Source organism: Mytilus edulis, chromosome 6 (assembly GCF_963676685.1).
Source record: "Mytilus edulis chromosome 6, xbMytEdul2.2, whole genome shotgun sequence".
Lineage (NCBI taxonomy): Eukaryota > Metazoa > Mollusca > Bivalvia > Mytilida > Mytilidae > Mytilus > Mytilus edulis.
In genome coordinates this window covers 52,273,142-52,297,261 of record NC_092349.1, presented here as the reverse complement: position 1 = coordinate 52,297,261, position 24,120 = coordinate 52,273,142, and the positions used below count along the sequence as shown (strand labels likewise).

Sequence of the window (24,120 nt, the reverse complement as noted above, 5' to 3'; positions counted from 1 at the left end):
ATCTGGTTTTAAAATTATGAAAAAAATATCAGTGTACAGCTTGATAAATGCTTTGATGAATACAATTAGTCTTGTTACTATTACAATATAGGGATTGTGGGGAAAAAATAAAGCATGCGAATACGTCCCTTACGAAACGGTCCCCTACGAAACAAGTATGGGAGAAAAACGTTTCGTAGTGGACACTACCACTACCATGGAGTCTTTTTTTAATCTTTTTTCAATTATATTCGTGCAAAACAAATAACAAGGGTTAGTTTCATGTAATTTTTATTATGTTTTTATTAACATATAATAGGGTTGATGTCAACTACGAAACTTTTTGTCCACTACGAAACGCATCAAAATGTCCACTACGTAACATGAGTTGAACCTTCATATGTGAAGTACTGTCTAATCTTTATCGATAAAAATGATTTTCTAATTGAGAAAAAAAAATGATATTTTTCTAGTATTTAAAGTAAACAAACTGGAATGTCTATAGGAGACATTTAAAATTGCAAAAAATATGTGTGTTTAGAAGAAGTTTCGTAGTCCCCTACGAAACAGTACACAAATTATGAAAATAATATCATTTTAAAGAATATTTAAGATTGCACTTTTTGTTTACAAACAGGTCTATTATAGAGGTATTCAAAATAACTCTTGAAATTAAATTTTAGACAAGTTGATTTTCCATTTTTTTTTAGGTCTGAAATGTACGCTTTTATTGAAAAACGCCCATATATGTCGTTAAAACCGCTATTAATTCATGCTTTTGAATGTTTTTTTGGGGGGAATCAGTAAATAATAGAGTTGTGTGTATTCTAATGGAAAGTATGAGTGCTACAGCACCAACAAAATGATTGTAATATAGTTATTAAAATGTACATTAAAAAAATAAATTATACTAATAAACTTACATTTTTATATGTGTACGATAATAAAAACATACTAGACAAAAAGGATATATAAGAAAGGCTTTAAAAATAAAACAAAAATCAACAATACATTACAGAATATCTTTTCAAGTGAACTTTTTTTTCTCTCAAATATCTTTTGCAGTATTTCTTTTATTTTTTTCCTTCTTGCTAATTTAGGTAGAAAATAGTTCAATAATAGTTATATAAGGTGAATAAATGACCATTTGAATTTTAGTAATTTAAGGCAAAAAAGTTATCTCGGACCCAAGGTTTTTAAAAAAAATTAAAAACCGATTTTTTTCTTTTTTATGTCTTTTTCAGAACTCTTTTCCTTTGATCTGAGCCTAGATAAATTTCAAAAATATTCATTGCCCCTCCAATCTTAAGTCAAAAGGACACTAAGGCACTAAGTACACACCAGAGAGAACTCGCATTCAATACAATAATATATGTCCACAACTCAAAATGGTTTAAAAGAATCCTGCATGCATATCGGAAAAGAATTAAGACAAAATCCCTTTAACTGTTCACTGAAACATAAATATTTCTGTATACTCAAATCTTTTAGAAAGTTAACGAAACAAAACAAAAACGAATATAAAAAGAAAATCTTTGATCAACTTTCAGATTCGATGAATAAAAATCCTCAAGAATACTGCAAAATACTAAAATCACTAGAAAAAAAATTATAGATGGAGATGATGATTTAAAAGAAATGTTAAAGGACAGTGAAAGCACAATTAAACATTTCCAAAATCAAGGAAAGTTTTCACAAATAAATAATGATTTTCAAACCAAAATTGAGCAAAAGCTGAAAAAATATTTAAGATACTATTTCTTTTAACCCGGAGACAGACAGACCTATTACTTGCATGCTCTGAAATTAAATGTATTGTAAAAAACTTAAAAAATTGAAAAGCGGTCCAGATAGTGTGTTGAACGAGGTTATTAAATTTAGTAGTCTAGTAACTACCAAAGCATATGCTCAACTATTTAATCTTATGTTGAAAACAGGATACTATCCAACTTCACGGAATTCTGCATACATAACTTTAGTACATAAATCTGGTGACAAATGTAAGCCAAGCAATTACAGAGGAATTTCTTTAACTGTATATCCAAATTATTTAGCAGTATCTTAAATCAAATAATGATTAAACCTATGGAATAAAAATTAACTAATGCTCTGTTTGGATTTAGAGTTAATCGCAGAACTGCAGACAGTGTATTTATCCTTAAAACTTGGATCAATACATAAATTCATAAAAGTAAAAGAAAACTTTATGTCTGTTTTGTAATCTATACACTAGGCATCGAATCTAACGTTCCATTCGGACCGGATGTGGCTGCATCCTCATACATCCCGCACATCCGAAATGGATTTGGCAGGATTTTACTGTCAACCATGAAACGATCTGAAATTACCATATTTCTATTCCCTGGTCACCCTTGTGGACTGGTAGATGAGAGAAATGAACAATTGCGTTTTACAAATTCGGGTCAAGTTAACAATTTATTTAATTTTTATAATGGTAACACACGAATAAACACCACGAAGACTGAACCGGACACTTGGATATGAATCGTGTCATTTTGCTGTAACGTTGCTACGCCTGCAACACCGCTAGTAAAGTGAGCAGGAGTACTGTGCCATTGTGTTCCAGAAGTAGACAACACATCATTATTTTTTTTCAAGTAGAAATTTTTTCCAGAGGTTGGTGATCTGAGAAAAGCAGATACTTGATATAAGCCAGCAATTTCACAAATAAACTTTCCAGTTGACTTAAAGGAAGATGTTTTATTTATTCCCACAATGCTGTGTAACAAAGGGAATTGGACCGACTCATCATTGATGTAAGTTTTATCCGCTTGACCACAAGCTGTCATCGCGACTGAAAATAAAATACCGAAATATCAGTACAATATTTTAAGCATAAACTTTTACACACACAGATAATAAAACATATAAAAGAAATAGATAAATGACATAAAAAGCTTTGAAAACCAATTCATTTTTATTCCACTTTAAATAAACTGTTCGTTCATCCGTTTTAAGAAATTTTCCTGACGATCAAAGGCATTCTTCTTAAGCCCTTTTTGTGATAAAATAATACAAGTAAAACATTTCTTAAGGAAATAATCTGTATAATTGTAATCATTGTGGAGATTTTCACTTCGAGTGCGGGATGTCGTGGTTGTGATCCCGGTAACCCACTTACTTGAAAAAAGGTGTTTGCTGCATCTCCGCTTAGCAAAATACAAAAAATCAAAAACACTAATCTTCAAGTAAATTAAAAAACAAACAGAAAGTTTCTTAACAGCTGACAAAATCAAAAGCTCAAACACACCAAACTATTGTAAAACAACTGTAACATTCCTGACTTGGTACCGGCATTTCCTTATGTAGCAAATGGTGGATAACACCTGGTTTTATAGCTAGCTAAACCTCTCACGTGTATGACCGTTCGGTTGAAATTCCAGCAAGCGACATTTAAGAGTGAGAGAAAAACTGGTTGGCTTGGAGTCAGGATAAGGTGTCCGTGTAAGGTGACATGTGTTCTTGCAGACCATTGCCATGTGAATTATCGCGTAAGTTTTCCGGCTCGGTGTATTAGTCTTTTTACAAAGCTTCGTTTTAATTCATTTCACATCAACATGACGGGACCATTACACAATGGGGTCGTTTTGACGGTTCTTGCAGTATTGATATAAAATCAAACGTGTAAGAAATCATATTATAATAAATTATTATTGATATTGCCTGATATATGACAGCTATAAGTATGTCTTGAGAGCATCTGGAAGATGTACATGTATTTGACGAATTTATAATATTGGTAAAATTGAAATCACGAGATCAAAGAATTTAAATACCATACCTTGTTTACTATTCCTCGACACCTTTTCCTCCATTATCGTAATTTCACTGTATAAATTTGACATTCGCCCGTCCAAGGTCGTTATGCTTTTTTCTGAATGCAATGTAACATTATACAGGGCAAGGAAATCTTGATCTCTTGCATACTGATTATTTGAAAGTGTGTTGGTTTTTTCCACAACAGTTTTTAGCTGATTCTGAACGTTTTCTAAATTCAAGGATTGATTAATACTTTTTAAGTGTTCAAGTTTGGAGATTTTTTTCTCCATCTCAATAGACTTGTTCCATAGCGCCGAAAGAGCGGACTCCTGTTTGTTGTAAATTTTTTGTAGTGTAGCGTATGTTTTACTCAGTTGAACATTATTTTCCTCAATTGCAAGATATCTTACTTCCCATGTTTTTATTAGATCTAAAGTATCATTAAGACTGAGACTTGCATTTATTTTCTCATTGAGAATAGAAAACTTGCGCTGTATCTGTCTTGTTAACGCATTAACTGTTTGCTCGCTGTCATGTTCTAGCTGGTCTATTTGATGCTTCAATTCCTTCTTTTCGGCTAAAAAGTCATCAACTAAAAGGCATGGTTTATTTGTATTTTGACTAACAGTTTGTTCGGAGTCCAACAGAAATCCAAGTACAAAACTACAGAAGCTTAATAAACATGCAAGGTGAATCATTTTACTTCAACTGAATCAGATTGAGATAACAGCAGTATAATTGTAAGTTCGCGTGCTGAATATATTTTCGAATGTCTCAAGATCTGTACGCAACAAGCTGCATCGGCCTTGTGTAAGTTAACTGTTGAAGGCCGTACTTTAACCTATAATGGTTTACTTTTTAAATTGTTATTTGTATGGAGAGTTGTCTCATTGGCACTCACACCACATCTTCCTATATCTATCTTGTTGATAAATAATATCACCTGTCACAAGTCTTATTTGATTGGCTTTCTAACACAAATAGTGTGACATATTTTTGGCACCGAAATTCTTACAAAAATTGAAGAAATCGCGACTTCGAGTCATGCCATACTGACAAAGTCAGATAGATTTACAACAAGAGGCTCTCAAGAGCCTGAATCGCTCACCTGAATTTTTTTGGTTTAATCTCTCATCAATGATTATTTTGGCTTTTCAATTTATTTAAATGTTCTTTGAATCGTCCTATTTTCTTCAAAAGCAAAAAAAAATCATTTTCTCCTATGTTCTATTTTAGCCATAGGAGCTATGTTTCTTGACATACAAGGAAATGAAATATAAAATTTATACTAGATACTCTGAAACTTTGAAACTCATTTAGCCTAAATTTGGCTGAAATTGATACAGCAGTTTCATAAGAGAAGATTTTTTAAAGTAAGTCAACATGATGAACAAATTGTGAAAAAAGTCTTTAAAGGGCAATAACTCCTAAAGAGGTCAATTGACAATTTTGGTCAATTGACTTATTTGTAGATCTTACTTTGCTGATCATATTTGCTGTTTACAGTTTATCTTTATCTATAATAATATTCAAGATAATGACCAAAAACTGCAAAATTTCCTTAAAATTACCAATTAAGTGGCAGCAACCCAACAATTGGATGTTTGATTCATCTGAAAATTTCAGGGCTGATAGATATTGACCTAATGAACATTTTTACTTCATGTCAGATTTGCTCTTAATGCTTTCGTTTTTGAGATATAAGCCAAAAACTATGTTCTATTTTAAGTAACGGCGGCCATGTTTTTTGACGGATCAAAAATCAAAGCACACACTTTGTGCAGGATAATCTAAGGAACAACCATGCTAAGTTTTAACCAAATCCATTCAGTAGTTTCAGAGGAGAAGATTTTTTAAAGTTAGCAAATATGAACAAATTGTGAAAAATTGTCATTAAAGGACAATAACCCCTTAAGGGGTCAATTGACAATTTTGGTCATATTAACTTATTTGTAGATCTTACTTTGCTGATCTTTTTTGCTGTTTACAGTTTATCTTTATCTATAATAATATTCAAGATAATGACCAAAAACTGCAAAATTTCCTTAAAATTACCAATTAAGTGGCAGCAACCCAACAATTGGATGTTTGATTCATCTGAAAATTTCAGGGCTGATAGATCTTGACCTAATGAACATTTTTACTTCATGTCAGATTTGCTCTTAATGCTTTCGTTTTTGAGATATAAGCCAAAAACTGCATTTGACCCCTATGTTCTATTTTAAGTAACGGCGGCCATGTTTTTTGACGGATCAAAAATCAAAGCACACACTTTGTGCAGGATAATCTAAGGAACAACCATGCTAAGTTTTAACCAAATCCATTCAGTAGTTTCAGAGGAGAAGATTTTTTAAAGTTAGCAAATATGATGAACAAATTGTGAAAAATTGTCATTAAAGGACAATAACCCCTTAAGGGGTCAATTGACAATTTTGGTCATGTTAACTTATTTGTAGATCTTACTTTGCTGATCTTTTTTGCTGTTTACAGTTTATCTTTATCTATAATAATATTCAAGATAATGACCAAAAACTGCAAAATTTCCTTAAAATTACCAATTAAGTGGCAGCAACCCAACAATGGTTTGTTTGATTCATCTGAAAATTTCAGGGCTGATAGATCTTGACCTAATGAACATTTTTACCCCATGTCAGATTTGCTCTAAATGCTTTCGTTTTTGAGATATAAGCCAAAAACTGCATTTGACCCCTATGTTCTATTTTAAGTAACGGCAGCCATGTTTTTTGACGGATCAAAAATCGAAGCGCACTTTTTGTGCAGGATATACTAAGGAACAATCATGTTAAGTTTCATTCAAATCCATTCAGTAGTTTCAGAGGAGAAGATGTTTGAAAAATTGTTAACGACGACAGACGACGACGACGACGACGACGACGACGTCGACGACGACGGACGCCAAGTGATGAGAAAAGCTCACATGGCCTTTTAGGCCAGGTGAGCTAAAAAGGTAGAAAGGGTTAACTTTCGTTGGTTTAGTTTATATTTTAAAATAAAAAAAATATAAAGATGTGATTGTATTGCGTAGATTGCACAACGCTGATGTACGTCCATTATATATTTTTCATTTTAATATTTTTTAAATTTTGATAGTCGGTTATCGTCAACGTAAAGATTTACAATACATATAAACCTTACAACGAAGGTTAGTTCTGGCATGTAAATCCCCATTGATCAAGCAGTTTTATATAATTTTTATACAATGTACAATGTATATAAGTTAAATATGTAGTCGTTTAAATATATAACGATTAAATTTTAATCTTCAGTAAGTTTTTCAATATTTTTTTATCTTCGCTTTGGTCTGATATTTTGAGGTACTGACTTGAAGATAAACTTTCTACTTTGTTAAAATATTTTCAAACTATATTTTCGAAGCTTAAAACTGTCAGAAAAAAGACTTTGTCATTGCTTAAGATCTGAAATTGATCTTTTAAATCCTAATACATCGAATGTGTAGTTGATGCCAGACTTTGTTAAAGTGACATCGCGTTGGACGATAATGAAATGGATATTTTAAACATTTGTTACTTTGGGGCTTTTTATGACAGACTTTGCGATGTTTGTTCATTGTTGAAGGCCGTATGGTGACCTATAGTAGACATTTGGTGGAGAGTTGTCTCATTGGCAATCAGACTACATCTTCTTATTTTTATACTTAAGATTTTGTTATCATTTAATTAAAATCAAACTAATTATAGGTTTCATAACGAGTGAGAATTGGATATCGCTTGATATCAACTCCAGTTATTTAACTTCAATATAATAATAAACGAGCCTCGGCATTAAATTACGCGAGTTTATATCCAATTCTCAAGAGTTTTTCTATTTCTCTTATGGTCAAAACTCTCATTGTGTTAAATTAAAAATTCCACAAATCGTTGGTCTAGTCTTTCGCACATACCCGTATGACGTCATATGTCATATTCCGGAGTTAAACTGTATCATCATTTCAAAACATTTTGTACGCTTCAGAATTTAATAAAATTTGACAATAAGAAGATTTTCAGATGAAAAGTGTGAGTGTTTTGTATATTATTGAAGAAATCACAATTGTCCGTTGCCATGGATGAAATGCACATCGTCTTTACCTTTAAATGTCGTCAATGACCTAACGAATAGTCAATGGAAATGTCGTACATGTAGATTCGTCTCATGATGCTGGATAAGCCAATAAAATTAACGTAGTTCTCGTATCACTATTTCGTATCACACGAGAAATATCTCTTCATGCAAGAAATAGATAACAGACCACAACCGTATGAGAAATATTATTTTTAAATACATATGCACATCCATTGCTCTACAATCTGTCCGTACCTGCATCTTGGCATTGCACCAGGTTATATTTTTCTCTGACTGTTAATGACGTCTTTATACACTAAATCCTTTGGATGTTGGATGTGTACTGATTAATAATTTAGTCTAAGATAACAATAATATTTCCATGTCTTATATATCACCGGCGAGGGAAGAACAACAAAAAATGCGAGAGCAAATTTACAGATCTAACATTGTTGGGTTGACATCAACCCAACAATGTTAGATCTGTAAATTTGCTTTCGCAAATTTTTGGTTCTTCCCTCGCCGGGATTCGAACCCATGCTACTGTGATATCGTGACACCAAATCGCCTGCACTACAGCCGTCCCGCTAGACCACACGACCACCTGGGCTCTCAAAAAAAGAGCTTTCGCTGGCCGTGTGTTACCTTTCCTCGTCAGTTTTAATCTAGCGGCGTACTGCAGTACATGATATATAAGGCATGAAGATGTTATTGTTACAGATCAGCTAAATTATCTATAGTAAAGGATCCTACAAATTAATGTAATATACAGTTACAGAAAATAATTATATTTATAAGTACGTCTGAGTCAGTGACAACTCTACAACAGATGTATCCATCGGATCTCCATCAATGATGGTGATACATGGCTGTGTACATAATGTATATACAACTCGTCTAAACATCAACCCAACAATGTTAGATCTGTAAAAACTGACGAGGAAAGGTAACACACGGCCAGCGAAAGCTCTTTGTTTTGAGAGCACAGGTGGTCGTGTGGTCTAGCGGGACAGCTGCAGTGCAGGCGATTTGGTGTCACGATATCACAGTAGCATGGGTTCGAATCCCGGCGAGGGAAGAACCAACAATTTGCGAAAGCAAATTTATAGATCTAACATTGTTGGATTGATGTTTAGACGAGTTGTATATACATTATGTACACAGCCATGTATCACCATCATTGATGGAGATCCGATGGATACATCTGTTGTAGAGTTGTCACTGACTCAGACGTACTTATATATATATATATATATATGTCGTGTACATTTTATTATTCTGTACAGGTTATTACTTGTACAAAATTTTCATACAAGTAATTACTTGTATGATGCCATCATACAGGTTATTACTTGTATAAATATAATTGTACAAGTAATAACCTGTACAAATTTTGTGGAGAAAAAGATAATAACTTGTACAACTCACTATCTTTCGTATTTTTTTAAATTTATATTGTGTTTGTTTTTCTGTTCTTATTTTCAAGTGTTTATGACGTTAACCTCTGTGTTCTCTTGTATGTCCAATATTGTCAATGCCTTTCTCTGAATCTTTTCAATTTGATTTCGACTCATGAAACAGATTTTATATCCATTTTCTGCAATATCAAGCACAACACCTTTGATGTTTTTACAGGCCATCGGCCCAGTATATGTGGAGCTCCCAAAAGCAGAAAAATACCAGTGAGATAGTAAGCCACTTCAGCTGCTCTTTTTGTCTTTAAAGGGCACAGTACACTGAATTTGGTTAAGTGGTCCTGATAGTGCATGATCCACTTGTATTCTCCATCTGGACATGACTGATAGTCAACAAGGTCTACTTGACAACGGGAATTAAAGTCTGTAGAAGTGATAGGACGAACAACTTATTTTGTGGTTTCAGTACGACTTTTCTCTGCTGATATTGGCAAATTGTTTTTTAACTCCTTATATGTCTTGTGGATGCCCCCATGGCCAACTCCAGAATGTGCAGTTCTAATCAACGGCAGTAGTCCCACTCCTTGAAAATGTGGCATTCAAGTGATGCATTTAATGAAATGAGTGTAAATGATCGGCATAATAGGACAAAATCGTTAATGAATTAAATATTTAATTACAAACATCATGGATAATTTACAGAATTCAATATTTCACAAGGAGCAATCATGGAACTTAGGAAAACTTGCGTGAAGTTCCCCGGGATAATGGTTAGCAACGGCCGGGGATATGGGTTAGCAACACCCAGGGGCTATGGGTTTTGTAACGACGTGCGTTAACCAATCAAAATCCTAGATATATACTAAGCCGGGGATAAAACAATGTATAAAGGGCTTAAAATGACAAGTGTAAAACTTTATAAAGTTTAACGGAAGAAAAAAAGGGCTTAAGTCATGAAGACGAGAACGAGAAAGCACTTATAAAGAAACGCTTAAAAAACGACAATCACTGAACATTTGATTCCTGACTTAGGACAGGTGCAAACAGATGTACAGTGAGTTGAAATGTTTTGATAGGTACCAACATTCACCTTTATCCTACACAATAGTGAAACATAGAAAGAGACACTACAAAATGTCAACTGTTATGACCGTACTCAATCAAATGACATATTAACACAAGTGAACATAAACTGATCGAATAAATTTGGTCAATGACACAATGTATACACCTATTTGAATAGAGATAAACTGCAAGCTTTTGGTTCTTCGTGTGTAAAATTATTCCAGCAGCTCTCATGTATGGACTATTTGTCTTATAATTTCCAAAGTTTCATTTCCCTTAGTGTGTTTGCCTATAAAGAAGCTTTATGAACGAGAGGTTTCGGCTTTAGATAACGTTTAATGATTGTAATTGCAATTATTGCTTAATTTCTCCTTTTAGATTATTAGTGACAACATTGACTACGAATATATATACTATCGTCCCTGCCCCAATCCTTTAATTTTTCCCGATTTAGGTGGTACATAACAATACAGGGAGATAACTCTGTAAAATCAGCTAAATGTTTTAAATTCGTTCAATTGGTAAGGGTATATCAAGCTTTTAAAATAATTGTTTGTCAAACTGCTAAGGATCCAATGGAATGTGTTCGAGAAAGTGTGTGGTTCACTGGTTGACGTTTCATCCCCGCGGATTTCACTGACCATGTATAACTCGCTTGGGTGTCGACATTAACATCAATTATATTAAGGTGGTACCCAACACTTAAACTAAAATTAATTTGGCTCGTTTAATTTTCTTGACATTTTGACAAAGTATTTACTTTGACCCTTTGACGCAAATGTAAAAAATTTTAGCAGGGAAATGAAATCTCCCTGTGTTAAAAAATTTGAACCAACCGTTTTATCCAAAAAATTACACTGGTTATATAGCAGTTTGACAAACACATATTTTGATCAATGAGAAGCTTAATATACCCTTAACAACACATTGTAATTAAAACATTTAGCTGATTTTACAGAGTTATCTCCCTGTAGTGTTAGGCACCACCTTAAGTGGGGAGTCTTCAAACTGTGTTTTGTGCAACATTGATATATCCGTTCTATTTTGTTTTTAAAAGAAAAAGAAAAATCCTCTTTAATAATTTTATTTCACCAAGTACTGCAATGGCAATCATCCTCTCTACGGACAAACTCTCTGAAAAAACACAATACTATAAATCAACATCATTCACATAAAAATGACTTATATCTAATAATTCAAAATTGAGATTGCATGATTTGTATTTGCATAGATTAGATAATATTTGTCAACAAATGAATCTGTGAGCTACTGTTTACTATTGGTACAACCAATCGCTTAAAGGTTACGTCTAACAGGAAGTTTTAACGTGATTTATATAAAAACGCATCACACATTTCAACTAACTACAGAAAGTTGTTCGATGATGATTCTTAAAACACATCAAATATTACAACTGATTTATATAAACCCTGAAACAAAATTAAGAGATCATTTGATTGTATTTCCTACGAAATTATGATAAAAATTGTCAACTTGGCTATCATGTTTCAAATGATACAAGTGTTTTGTAAACAGGAAGTAGTTGAGTAATGAATCTGAAAATGCATCAAATGCTTACTTGAGGGTGGGGAAAAGGGGGGGGGGTCGGAGGGGTAATAACCCCGAAATCCCTGGTTTAAAAACATGCTTATAAGTGGCATTTATTATTTAAAAAAAAAACATACCATCGAATGCCAGTCGAGATTAACCTGTCTGCGACCTTTACTGAAGTTTTTATGATTCATGGTGATGTTTTACTAGTAGTTATATATTAAAATTGTGAAGGAGATATAATATTTCCAATTAATGGCTAAATAAAAGAGTATACTTACTCGTTTGCACTTGCATACGTAGTTATTAAGATGAGAAGGCCCTCTATTAATCCAAATATACCTATTGTTAAAAAATATCTCCACATAGACTGCTTCAGCATTAAGGGTAAAGGATTCTGAAATATAACCAAATATTTATTTTTATTTCGTATACAATAACGCTAAAAGGACAATTCCAATTTATAGTCGCCGTCAGGTGAAATTGGCTCAATGTTTTTTAAAAAAAAAAAAGAAAAATATCAGCCGTGTTTACTCGAGATCATGTTTTTCATATACCAGAAGTAAAATCGTGTCCAAATATCCTACCTTTTATTGTGCTTTCACTGTATAATCCTGACCTTCACATTTTTCAATATTATTTACATTTAAAACCGCCATTTTGGTTTCTATGAGGATCCCTTATTGCATAACATTCGTTACTCTCCGGTAATGTCCTTGTCATTGATGATGCAATTTCCCACGCTTTTTACGTAAAGATGACCAAAAGCTCCGAGAGACACAATAAAATTGAGAGCACGTAGAACTCCACGGCAACATTTCCGGTTATAACAATGTCGGATTCCACAATAATCTTGGATTATGAAGGTCAGTATTATACTGTGCATACACAATAAAAGGTAGGACAGTATTTGATATTTGGAACGGGTTTTTCTTCCGCTAATTGAAAAACCTGATCTCGAGTAGACGCGGTCGATATTTAAGAAATTTTGGACAAAAATCGTTGTGCCAATATACGTGGCGGCGACTATAGTAAACAAACTTGCTCAATCCTCCTGTCAAATAAAAAAAAACAGGTTCAATGTATACGCTGCCTCGTCTTGTGGAACATATGTCTGCTGTTAGTTTCATATTCTCATAAATGAATTGTTCCTTACTGTTATTATAGAGACACTTTTATATTCGAATATTTTTCAACAATATATTGAAGAATATCTCTGTCCTCGATAGTCACTGATATCTATTCAAGTGAGATTAAACCCGATGCTTTCCTCGATTACTATCTTCAGAATTTTTAAAGAATACTTGTCTTCTTCGAAATCATTTTTAGATTGTATTAAAAAACATGCGAAATATACAAAAGCGATCGAATTTCAAACCCATTAGTCGAAAACTAACGTTATTCCTTGTTGTTCGGTGTGAAGGAAGGCTCCGTGTTGAAGACCGTTATTTGACCTATAATGATTTACTTTCATAAATTTTGACTTGGATCGAGAGTTGTATCATTGGCACTCATACCACATCTTCTTATGTCTATTGGCAATACCTTGAAAATAAAACGAAATTCAACTTAAAGAAAACAGCAGTAAACGAAACACAACATATACATGTACATACAAATAGCAGTGGTATCAAATGCTCTGGAAGTGTATACGAAAATACTGCTCAAATAGTAGTCACCGTCGGGTTATAAATGTAAGTTTGTCAGTCCAATTCGGTAGGTCACATTCCAAAAAAATATGTTTTTATAATTCTATCTTGTTATATAGTACCTAATGTAAAAGTGGTTATCCTTATTAGTCCATCAATATTATTCTGCCCCTTTTTTATTCACATCTATTGTTTGTTCCATGTAATGTTCTTCGGACGTTTTTTTGTGTTATTTGTTTACTGTCTTATCCAAGTATCGTGATACTTTCGATGAACTATCATAAATAAGTCAAATTTACCTTCTCCATATGGGACAGAATTAACAAAAGATGTTCCATTTTCTATGGAAAATGTATAATTCCCATCCTTCACTCTAAAAGTTGCACCAGTCCATACAGAAGAACCAAAGACTGTAAAAAGAATTAAATGTAAAATTGAAAATCAGTAGAATAAAAATAAAGTAAGAACATAAATACCAACTCCGATTAATATTTTCAAAAACATCCTTAAAACTTGATAAACTTAATACTTAGCGAAACTGATGGGAAATAACTCTCTTAATCCTGGCTGGAATTTTTCAAAGAAACAAGATACATTAATACTGTTGAAGGTAACGAAAACCATCAACGATGTTAATTGTTATGTCGCCTAACCATATGGGAACAGATTTTAAAAAAAAAATATTGCCAGTATAAAAAAAGTTTTGTAGAAAATATACATATAAAAAAGCCCATATTAAATGAGATGTTTTTTTTATCATCATTTACTAAGTTACATATATGTTTCTAACATCGCCTTCGTAGTTCACCTGTATTACCTGTTTTTAACACCCGGATAAAAAAAATATAATGTTGTTTCCACTTCATATTCAATGTAAAAATCAACGTACCTGAGTAATCCGTAGTAATCTTAATAATGATTTTTTTTCCTGAGTGAGAATTTATTAGAGCCAGAAAGTTGTTTGTTTTTGTTCGAAGTTCTTTCCTTGTCAATCTATATAACAATGTTCCTTACATACTCGGAAGCAAGTCATTTTGTACCTTTGCAATTTCCTACCAAAAATTATTATTTTGCATTTTGAAATGTTTTTATATTTAATGATTAAATTTGTCATCACAAAATTGTGGTAGAAGCTATAACAGTTTTTTGTATATCTTAATCACGGATTATACTCGTTGTCACATTTTTTTTCAAATTCGTGATAACGGATTATGACGGATTAAGTTCGTTCACACAAATTTTATTGATTTGTTGATTTTTTGTAATTCGTAATTACTGAATAACTTCATTCAAACAGAATTTGTGTTATATTCTCAACTTACTGAGTCCATCTCTTACATCATTGGCTTCTTGTACAGTGTTCGGTGTCCACATATAGGCACCTGGTGTACTGGCACAACTCGACTGAAATTTAGTAAGATTACATTCATATTATCTTTACATTTCATTCATTAAATGTGTTTGTTCATAGTACTGTGGATTCATTGATTTTTGTTGATTACCAAGTTTTCTTGATTTCGTGGGTTAAGATGAACCACGAAATTCAATATTCCACCAATGACACATTTTTTAAGGCTTCATGATGACTTAAGCAAAAACACGAAATTAGGTATCCATAACATGGAAGTTTTCCTTAATCCACGAAAATTGACAACCACAAAAAAAAACAAATATACAGTAGATAATAAGTTTAAGCCGTAAAAATGTTTTTAGAGTGTCAATACTAGTCATCGTATATGCCCAGTCAGTATTGTTAAAAGTTTCAACATATACTTTATATATATTGTTCTGATTGTTTTGTTTTGGTAAACACGTTTTTTTTTTATCTACATATGTCTCCCATATCAAGACAAGTAGACTATTATCATGATACCAACTTTTAACTCCCGGTTTATAATTTTTCGACAAGTTTCCACTGTGGTATGATATCCAGGTACGCAGGCAATAACGAGTAACCAAAAGAAGTAAAACCAAATACATAATCGGTGCAATTTTGGGGGAAAGTTTACTGTTTTCTCGGAAAAAGTCGTGTATAGAAAGCATTTAACAGAAAACTTTCCCTCCAAATTGTGCAGATTGATATTTTTGGTTTTCCTTGACCGAGTACCAGGATGTTCTACCACAGATACGGTAATCTGTAGAAAAAAGATAAATTCCGGAGTTAAAATACATATAAAGACATGTGGTATGAGTGCCAAATCCAATCCAAGTCAGTTTAAAAAAATTTTGTAAACCATTATTATAGGTCAAAGTACGTCGTCAACGCGCAAATGGTCTATTTGAAGTCGGTATTACGCCAAAGACCATTTAGCCATTTAGTGTACTATTATTTTACTATCAAAATATCATTGTTCACTCAGATTAAATGGTGTTCAACTGATTTCAACATCACGAATAGCGTCACAAGGTTTTTCACATATAAAAATTGTCTTTGTTATCCAAAATTAATAAGAACTTCAACAACCTATTGCATAAATTAAATATAGAAACAACACCATTCAAATCATCATGAAAAATCGGATAACTTTTCATTACGCTTATAACGTAGTAAATTACTTAAGTCAGGAGTTAAGAACTCTGTAATATCACTTGATAAATATATCAAAATTACCTTTATTAATCTTATTTTGTGCCTACAGATTAATAGTCATTTATTAACATACTCACCTGGGCAGCGTCCCACTGTATTCTAGAATCACCATAGTAATAACAATGAGTACCATTTGCTTGGGTTGGTAAAAGATCAAATTTCTCTGGACAAACTTGGCCTAATTATTATAACGTAATGAATCAATCACTTTGAACAAATGTTGCAAAATGTCATTTTACCATAAAAGATTAAAAATGTTAAACAAAAAAGAACACAGGCACACATTTTACTTCATTGTATGCGAATGTCGACAATTAATATATTATTAAACTTAAATAAAGGCAACAGTAGTATACCGCTGTTCAAAACTCATAAATCCAGGGAAAAAAAAACAAAATCGGGGTAACAAACTAAAACAGAGGGAAACGCATTAAATATAAGAGGAGAACAACGACATAACACCGAAACGTAACACACACAGAAACGGACCAAGCATCAGACAAAACACCACGAGAATAACAAATATAACATGAAAACCAAATACATGAATTTGGGATAGACAAGTACTGCAAACTTGATACTGACATTGAAAAGTATTTAAGTATGACACAATATCAAATCACACAAATGTTCTTAATATGATAAACTAAAAGATGTTTAAAGGAATTTGTCTTCTAAGCCAAAAAAAATAATCACAAAAATACTGAGGAAAATTCTACACAAAAGTCAAACAGCCAATCAAAAGCTCAAGCACATAAAACAAAATATGAATACAATTGTCGTACACATTACATTCATATTTTATTCTATTTTAGAATAATCTATTGCTTGAATTGAGTGGCCACGTTCAATTTGCCTAATTAAGTAGTAAGCAGATAAGACATCCAGTTTTCCAAACTTTTCATGACTTATTAAAGGTAAACAAAAACTTATTTTATGGAACATTAAAATACTTTTGTCAGGAAACTAGTCATATTAAGAGTAATATGAAACTGTAAATTCGCATGGGGTTGTCTTCGAATTATGTAAGTTTTTGATTACAAGCAGATGAGGTTGTTATGGTCATCTCATGAACAGGGTCAAAATTAATTACTAGTATGATTTTTGTTACTGATATCTAATTAACCAATGAGAATAATATGCATATTATTTCTTCAAATGGGTTCAAAATAGCCAGCATTCTTGCAATTACACCTAATGCAAGCGAACGCCATTTTTGTTTTCTCAAGAATAGAGAAGATTTTTAATTTCCTACCAATCTACTCTCTTGATTCTTTAACATATTTATATTTATTTATATTATTTTTCAAAATAAAAAAATGAATTTCACATGATGATGATTTCAAACTTTTATTACACAATATTTGTTTATTTAAACATTTTGTTTCATTTGTTGAGGGTGACTGTAATAATTCACTCCTTTGCAAATTATTGTCATTTAATCAGTTTTTGTTACTTACATAATTGTTCATAACATTCGGTTGTATTATGTTTTAATGGTTTCTGAATAAATGACCTTTATCGCAAATATTCTTTTTTGCAAACTCTAATCCTTGAAGTCAAAAGACAAACATGGTTGACAAAATACACTTTATATTCAGTTTTTTACAAGAAAAAAAAACTATATGTAGGGCAAACTGATTGCTTTTATAAAATTCATACTTAATTTATCAAAACTTGAGTTGATCAATAAACCTATGTTGAAAACATTTACACTGACGTAAGGCGTTTCTTCTTCTAACTATATCAATAGTTTTAAATGAAAATAAGTTGACATTCATTTATTGAATATGAAAGTAATTGCAAAATAAACACATGTAAACACACATATGTGCTTCACATGTGTGAACTATGCAGACGTAAAGTCAAAACACAAGTGAAGAACAGAAATTTTTTTTTTAAAGATTGTAACATAAAGACATCTTCATGGAAAAGATGGCAGCTTAAACTGCTTTCATTAATTGCTTTATCTTCGACTACAAAATTACAAATGTGGTATTGTAAGTATAAACATGTCACATGTAGATTTTCTGTCTATGTTGTGGTATTGTAAGTATAAACATGTCACATGTAGATTTTCTGTCTTTGTTGTGGTATTGTAAGTATAATCATGTCACATGTAGATGTTCTGTCTATGTTGTGGTATTGTAAGTATAATCATGTCACATGTAGATTTTCTGTCTATGTTGTGGTATTGTAAGTATAATCATGTCACATGTAGATGTTCTGTCTATGTTGTGGTATTGTAAGTATAATCATGTCACATGTAGATGTTCTGTCTATGTTGTGGTATTGTAAGTATAATCATGTCACATGTAGATTTTCTGTCTATGTTGTGGTATTGTAAGTATAATCATGTCACATGTAGATTTTCTGTCTTTGTTGGTTGTACAAAACGACATCATCAGCGATGTTGAGCACAAATTATTCTAAAAAAGGGAATGCGAAACTGTTCCATGCTTGTTTTTTTTCTCTGCAAAAACACTATCTATGTCTATAATTCTCCTTTCAATTTCATTCGATGTGATCAACAGTGACAAAAGCTATTGCCTGATTTATTTTTCTACTTACATTTGCAACATGGTCGTTTTCTGCAGCAATTCCCGTTAACCGTCCATTCAGACCCGAAGGTCTCTTTACATGGAACACCTTTCTTGCCACAGGTACCATTGGAGGCAATGCATATCCCGGAAAGAGCTGAAAAGTACAGTACTCCGATACAATATAGCATACTTTACTTTGATATATATATATTAACATTAAACAATAGGAGTATAGATATAAAGTCATTGCTTATTTCTCAAATTGATCTGCTTAACCATGTTGAATATAGGACACAAAGAAGAATTGTGTTAATTTTAAGAAAATATATATATATAAATTCACTAAATTTGCTCGAGATGCTCGTAACTCTGCTTAGAAGTTTTAAAATTAGTTCTTCTTAAATGCAGGTTTTGTTTTTATTGTTCTTATGTCAACCTAGGAATGTAGTGTTGAACAGTTGTGTACAGCTCTGTAGCTCGACAAAAGTACTGATATTGTCGTTATAAACTGAAGGTGTGTATCCCCCAATTACTATCAAAACAAGAGGTAGATGATTGTGTTAGCATGATTGAATATCTGTAACATAAAAAGGTTCTAACTCTGTCTGTCTCATTTGGCTCTCGAATGCAGAACGTTTGATCAGAGTGAAAGGATGGTAACTTTTATATTATGAGAGAGTATAGCAGCTTAATATCTAATTTTCACTACATCATTTTAAACATAAAGGATACTTACTGCCGCCATTTGACACATCAGTTGTGCAAAATATGATAACAATCAAACAACAACACTTCATCATAATACTGAAATGAAAACTCGTCTATATCAATTCTATATTCCAGGTTATTTAGAAATAAACTTATAATCGATACGGAGTAGACATTTTATGTTTGCGCCAGACGCGCGTTTCGTCTACAAATATGGCGTTATTTAGAAAGAAACGTTAAAATACAGATTAATGACTTGTTTCTTATAATGTTACGTATATGTTGTGCTCTATCAAAATATAATACTTCAGGGAAGTTTTTCTGTAAAGGAAATGTAACAGAACCCAAATAGTGCTTGACAGTGCACTAGACTTACTAATTTCGAATATATATGTGTTACTGTGCTGTAAAAACAAAGCCATATGTCGTAGGCTAACGTAGTTGATTTTAACTTTCAGTACACTTAAATATGAATTATTGCTTTAAACCGATTTTTCATTGCTAGCATAGTTTATATATTTTGTCTGTTCGATGTTCGAATGTCTGTGTGTCATGTCAAAAATGTTCTAAAATCATTTCCGCCTATTAACACCGTGTTTTTGTTTGTTTGATTTGAATAATGATAGTTTATTGTAACTTTGATAACTATGACAGAGAGAGTATTGACAGTTGGCATTCGACAAAAAACATAAATCTGTCAAAACCAGACATAACAATGACAAAAAAAAATGGACTATTGTGAGAGAAAAAACATTACATAGAAATTAAAAGACTAGTTCAAGTGTTAGTAAATTGTTTAAGTAAATTAAGATTTTTATCTAACAATTAAATTTGTATGTGCATATTTGACGTTTTTCTGAGCTGAAATTTATCTGATAAAAAACTCTGTTACAGTGAGTGAAACCTGTTTAAACCGAACCTCTTCGGGGATTTTTTTTTTCAGTTTTAGCCGATGTTCGGTTTTATCAGATTCACAACGCATACAGTTGGTATGACGGTGCTTTAAACATGTTTGGTTTATACATGTTTTCGATTTATATATGATTCGGTTTAGCACTGTATTGCTTTTTTATTGTAATGAAAAAATTAAAATAACAAGAATACTGTTTTGTAAGAAAATAATTGAAAACTTACTAGAATGTGTAATAGCAGACCTGTTGGTAGAAAGATGAATTTTTTGAATGAAGTGCTACTTAAATAGGAAGTTGAAATAAAGTACTTGTTAACTGTTCTGCTTGGTTTATATTATGGATTAGTGACACTTGTTGTTTTTCTTTCCTTATATTGACTGAATTAATAATTTAATTATTGAACTCCCTTTAACTGTTAATAAAATCTTTTTCTTGTAAATTGTAATTGAATCAGCAAATTAATACATACACTAAAGAAAAGGAGGTATGATTGCCAATGAAACAACTCTCCACAAGAAAGAAAATGCCACTGAAAGTATTCGCTGTAGGTCACCGTGCGGCCTTCAACATTAAGAAAAAGCAAAACCATAGTCAGGTATATAAGACCCCGAAATGACAAATGTTAAAAAATGCAAACGAGAAAAACTAATAATTATGTACCAATTAATGAACGACTAAAAATGTTTAACACATCAACAAACGACACCAATAGGTTAAAGGGTACAGCATTGGGACAGGCAATACATACACAATGTGGTGGAGTAATAATGTCAGCAGGATCCAAAGCCTCCCCTAACATATGCAACTGGTGTAATGACAATCACTAAACTACAGATTATAGGCGGGCAACCACAGAATGTTGCGAGCTTAAACCAATTTCAAGGTACCAACCTTCCTCTTCCCTGGGACAGTGTTGTAACAGTTCACAAACAAACATCGGTTAAAAAGGTTAAACTCATGGGTTCAAATAGAAATCTAGACGTATTGTTTATAGTATCTGAGATATTGACTTGATAATCAAAACTTATACCCATTTCCACTGATCCATGAAATGAGGGCGATATCAAGTGAAACTGCCTGGCAGGCATGACGAACTTGCAAGGTATACATATACAAAATATAGTTATCATATAACTCATAATAAGACCGATAATTTTTTTTACAAAAACTTTTTTCAAGTAGTCACTCAACCATCAACATGAGGTCAAGGAAAATTGAAATGTCACATACAGCAACTTCGTAAACTAAGGCATCTATATGCATATTATGACGTACTCAGGTCTTCCACCTTCTATAATATAAAGCTTTTAAAAAGTTAGTTGCAGATCTAACATCGTTTGGTTGACATTTGAACAAATACAAATTAGTATATATATATATATATATGAATTTATTAGGATTAAAACAAAATGTAAAAATGACAATATGAAATATTTGGTTTTATAAAACAACTTGCAATTTGGTTAAAAAAATTAAAAAAAGAAGGGACGAAAGATACCAGAGGGACAGTCAAACTCATAGATCGAAAATAGACTGACAAAGCCTGACTAAAAATGAAAGGAAATGACAAACTACGTACTGAAACCCGGACCGGACCGGACTCCGGACCCGGACCGGACGCCGGACCCGGACTAAATGCCGGACCCGGACTGGGTAATAATTACGAATTTTCTTAGAATCACCTTTTTCTTTTTTTAATCAGGAGAAGGAAGATAATTTTTTGAGAACTGTAACACAGTACATTATAATAATAAGATAATCACATTTTTCTCTTACTCTTGTATAGTCTAGAAGAGAAGACAAGTATGCAAGTTAGCCTTGCAATGATTCTGTATCTTCAATTTACAGTTGTGCAACTTCTTTTAAAAAAATCATACATACATTATGAATGTTTACAAATGACTTTAAAAAACATGGAAATATTTTTTTATAAATTATAGGGAGAAAGTGGATTTTCTTTGAATTATTTTTTCCGTTTTTTATTAAAATTATTCAGAAGGAAGTTAATTTTGGCAGAAATAAACAAGATGCATTTCATGTATATTAATTATGAAAATTAATCAGACATGTATAACCGGTCCCATATACTGATATATGCAACCCCATATACTGATATATACCGTGACAGGGACATTTGCTGGTTTTATCATTTTCAAATTCTGTTGAAAATAAGGTGTCATTTCATTATAAATTTCTTCTTTAGTGACAATTCAGATATTATTTGGAGACTTTTTATTACCTCTTGTGAAATAAATTGACAATATTGAAAAACGCAATCACTAACCTTTGACCTTATTTTAAAAAAAATGCAAATTTCAATTCTACGACCAGGTAAAAATTAAAGAATACACATTTCTCTTTTTTAAAATCATGATTTATCCTGCAGGTAGGGGGTCCATTAAAGTTTTAAAAAATTGTTGGCTTGGTCACTCAACTATTAACGTCAATAAGTAAGATTCGTGTAAAACTAGACTGAGAATGAGATAAAGGAGTTGCTAAGTTTATGTCAACGAGAAATCCAACCGATGACACAAATAGTATAGATGGCGACATACCGTCGTCAAATATAGAGACATCATTTTATGGTAAAAGAGGGACGAAAGATACCAGAGGGACAGTCAAACTCATAAATCAAAAATAAACTGACAACGCCATGGCTAAAAATGAAATGAACAAACAGACAAATACTAGTACAACGACAAAACATAGAAAACTAAAGAATAAACAACACGAACCCCACCAAAGACTAGGGGTGATCTCATGTGCTCCGGAAGGGTAAGCAGATCCTGCTCCACATGTGGCACCCGTCGTGTTGCTTATGAGACAACACATCCGGTAAATATGTGTTAACTGATAAATGAGCAAATAATCATTTGAGAACAATGGAGCAAATCAGTTAAAATGAAATATGATATGGGCACGAAACCAATCATAGATAACAGGCTTAAATGTGATTTCCGCCAGACGCACGTTTTGTCTACAATAGACTAATCATCAGTGACGCTCGAATCAAATAATTTAAAAGACCCAATAAAGTGCGAAGTTAATAAGGATTGAGGACCCAATTCCGAAATGTTTTACCAAATACAGCTATAGTAATCTTTTTCTGTATGGAGAATCCATAGTATTTCTCAGTTTTATTTAAAATTAGATAATAAGTTTGACAAAATCAATGATAATTCCTGATACTGCAGAAGGTAGTTGGTTGGTAAGAAAAATATTGTATATAATTGTGAATCTCTACTTACAAGTATAATAGTTGTCAAAACTGGAGAATTCCAATCACACAATCGTACACTTGAAGGAAAACTTCTTAAATGACGCGTTAGAAGAGACGTTATACTTATATATACAAGTATTTGCGAGTTATGCAGCTGTAACACATGGTTGTGTTAGTTCCAGTGGTTTCACACGAACAAAAGTTGTTAATATTTTTATATAAAGAAAGAGCATTTAGTATGAAAACAACGTTTTGTATGATTAATGATTTTAAAAATAGAAATTCTAAGTAACATATTGCAAATAGCTGTCTGGCAAAGCATGTTTTCCTTTGATATGGTTTTTAAGACTTGAAAAACATTTATTGAAAATCACGTGAAATTAATTTACTTTGTCACGGTAAATCTACAAAGTAAATTATTTCCAGGTTCTAATCAATAAAGCACGGCTGGTAATCTACACATGCAGAACATTTGGTTCTGCAGGACAACCCGTGAAAGGATTTTCCGGTTGTGCTTGAGTGGAGTAATTGTCACCGCTTCAAAAGTTATGAACATTTGTAACGCAATTTTTTTTATTCAACTGATCAAAATATTGAAAATCGGATGATGCTATGCTCTGGTGAAT

General features: G+C 32.2%; 2 protein-coding genes across 2 annotated transcripts; both read right to left on the bottom strand.

Annotated features, from left to right (window-relative positions):
- Positions 1-253: 253 nt before the first annotated feature.
- On the bottom strand, positions 254-4,578 carry LOC139527849 (putative leucine-rich repeat-containing protein DDB_G0290503). The gene is made up of 2 exons (XM_071323527.1): positions 3,782-4,578; positions 254-2,794 (listed from the first exon to the last, which is right to left on the bottom strand). The coding sequence occupies exons 1-2, from the start codon at positions 4,455-4,457 to the stop codon at positions 2,427-2,429; spliced, it is 1,044 nt and encodes a 347-aa protein (XP_071179628.1). The 5' UTR covers positions 4,458-4,578; the 3' UTR covers positions 254-2,426.
- Positions 4,579-11,390: 6,812 nt separating this feature from the next.
- LOC139527852 (uncharacterized) lies at positions 11,391-23,625 on the bottom strand. The gene is made up of 9 exons (XM_071323530.1): positions 23,523-23,625; positions 20,498-20,517; positions 19,392-19,459; positions 18,684-18,809; positions 16,190-16,290; positions 14,845-14,926; positions 13,822-13,932; positions 12,155-12,270; positions 11,391-11,456 (listed from the first exon to the last, which is right to left on the bottom strand). Exons 3-9 carry the CDS (start codon positions 19,453-19,455, stop codon positions 11,442-11,444), a joined length of 615 nt encoding a protein of 204 aa, XP_071179631.1. The 5' UTR covers positions 19,456-19,459; positions 20,498-20,517; positions 23,523-23,625; the 3' UTR covers positions 11,391-11,441.
- Between the last annotated feature and the right edge of the window lie 495 nt (positions 23,626-24,120).

Bases quoted from the DNA above. Each gene is read 5' to 3' on its own strand.
- LOC139527849 (XM_071323527.1), bottom strand. From the start codon at position 4,457: ATGATTCACCTTGCATGTTTATTAAGCTTCTGTAGTTTTGTACTTGGA. The intron at 2,795-3,781 runs GTATGGTATTTA...TTTTATTTTCAG, and splicing joins GTCGAGGAATAGTAAACAAG to TCGCGATGACAGCTTGTGGT.
- LOC139527852 (XM_071323530.1), bottom strand. From the start codon at position 19,455: ATGATGAAGTGTTGTTGTTTGATTGTTATCATATTTTGCACAACTGAT. The intron at 13,933-14,844 runs GTAAGTTGAGAA...TTCTTTTTACAG, and splicing joins TGATGTAAGAGATGGACTCA to TCTTTGGTTCTTCTGTATGG. The intron at 12,271-13,821 runs GTAAATTTGACT...GTTATATTTCAG, and splicing joins TTCTGTCCCATATGGAGAAG to AATCCTTTACCCTTAATGCT.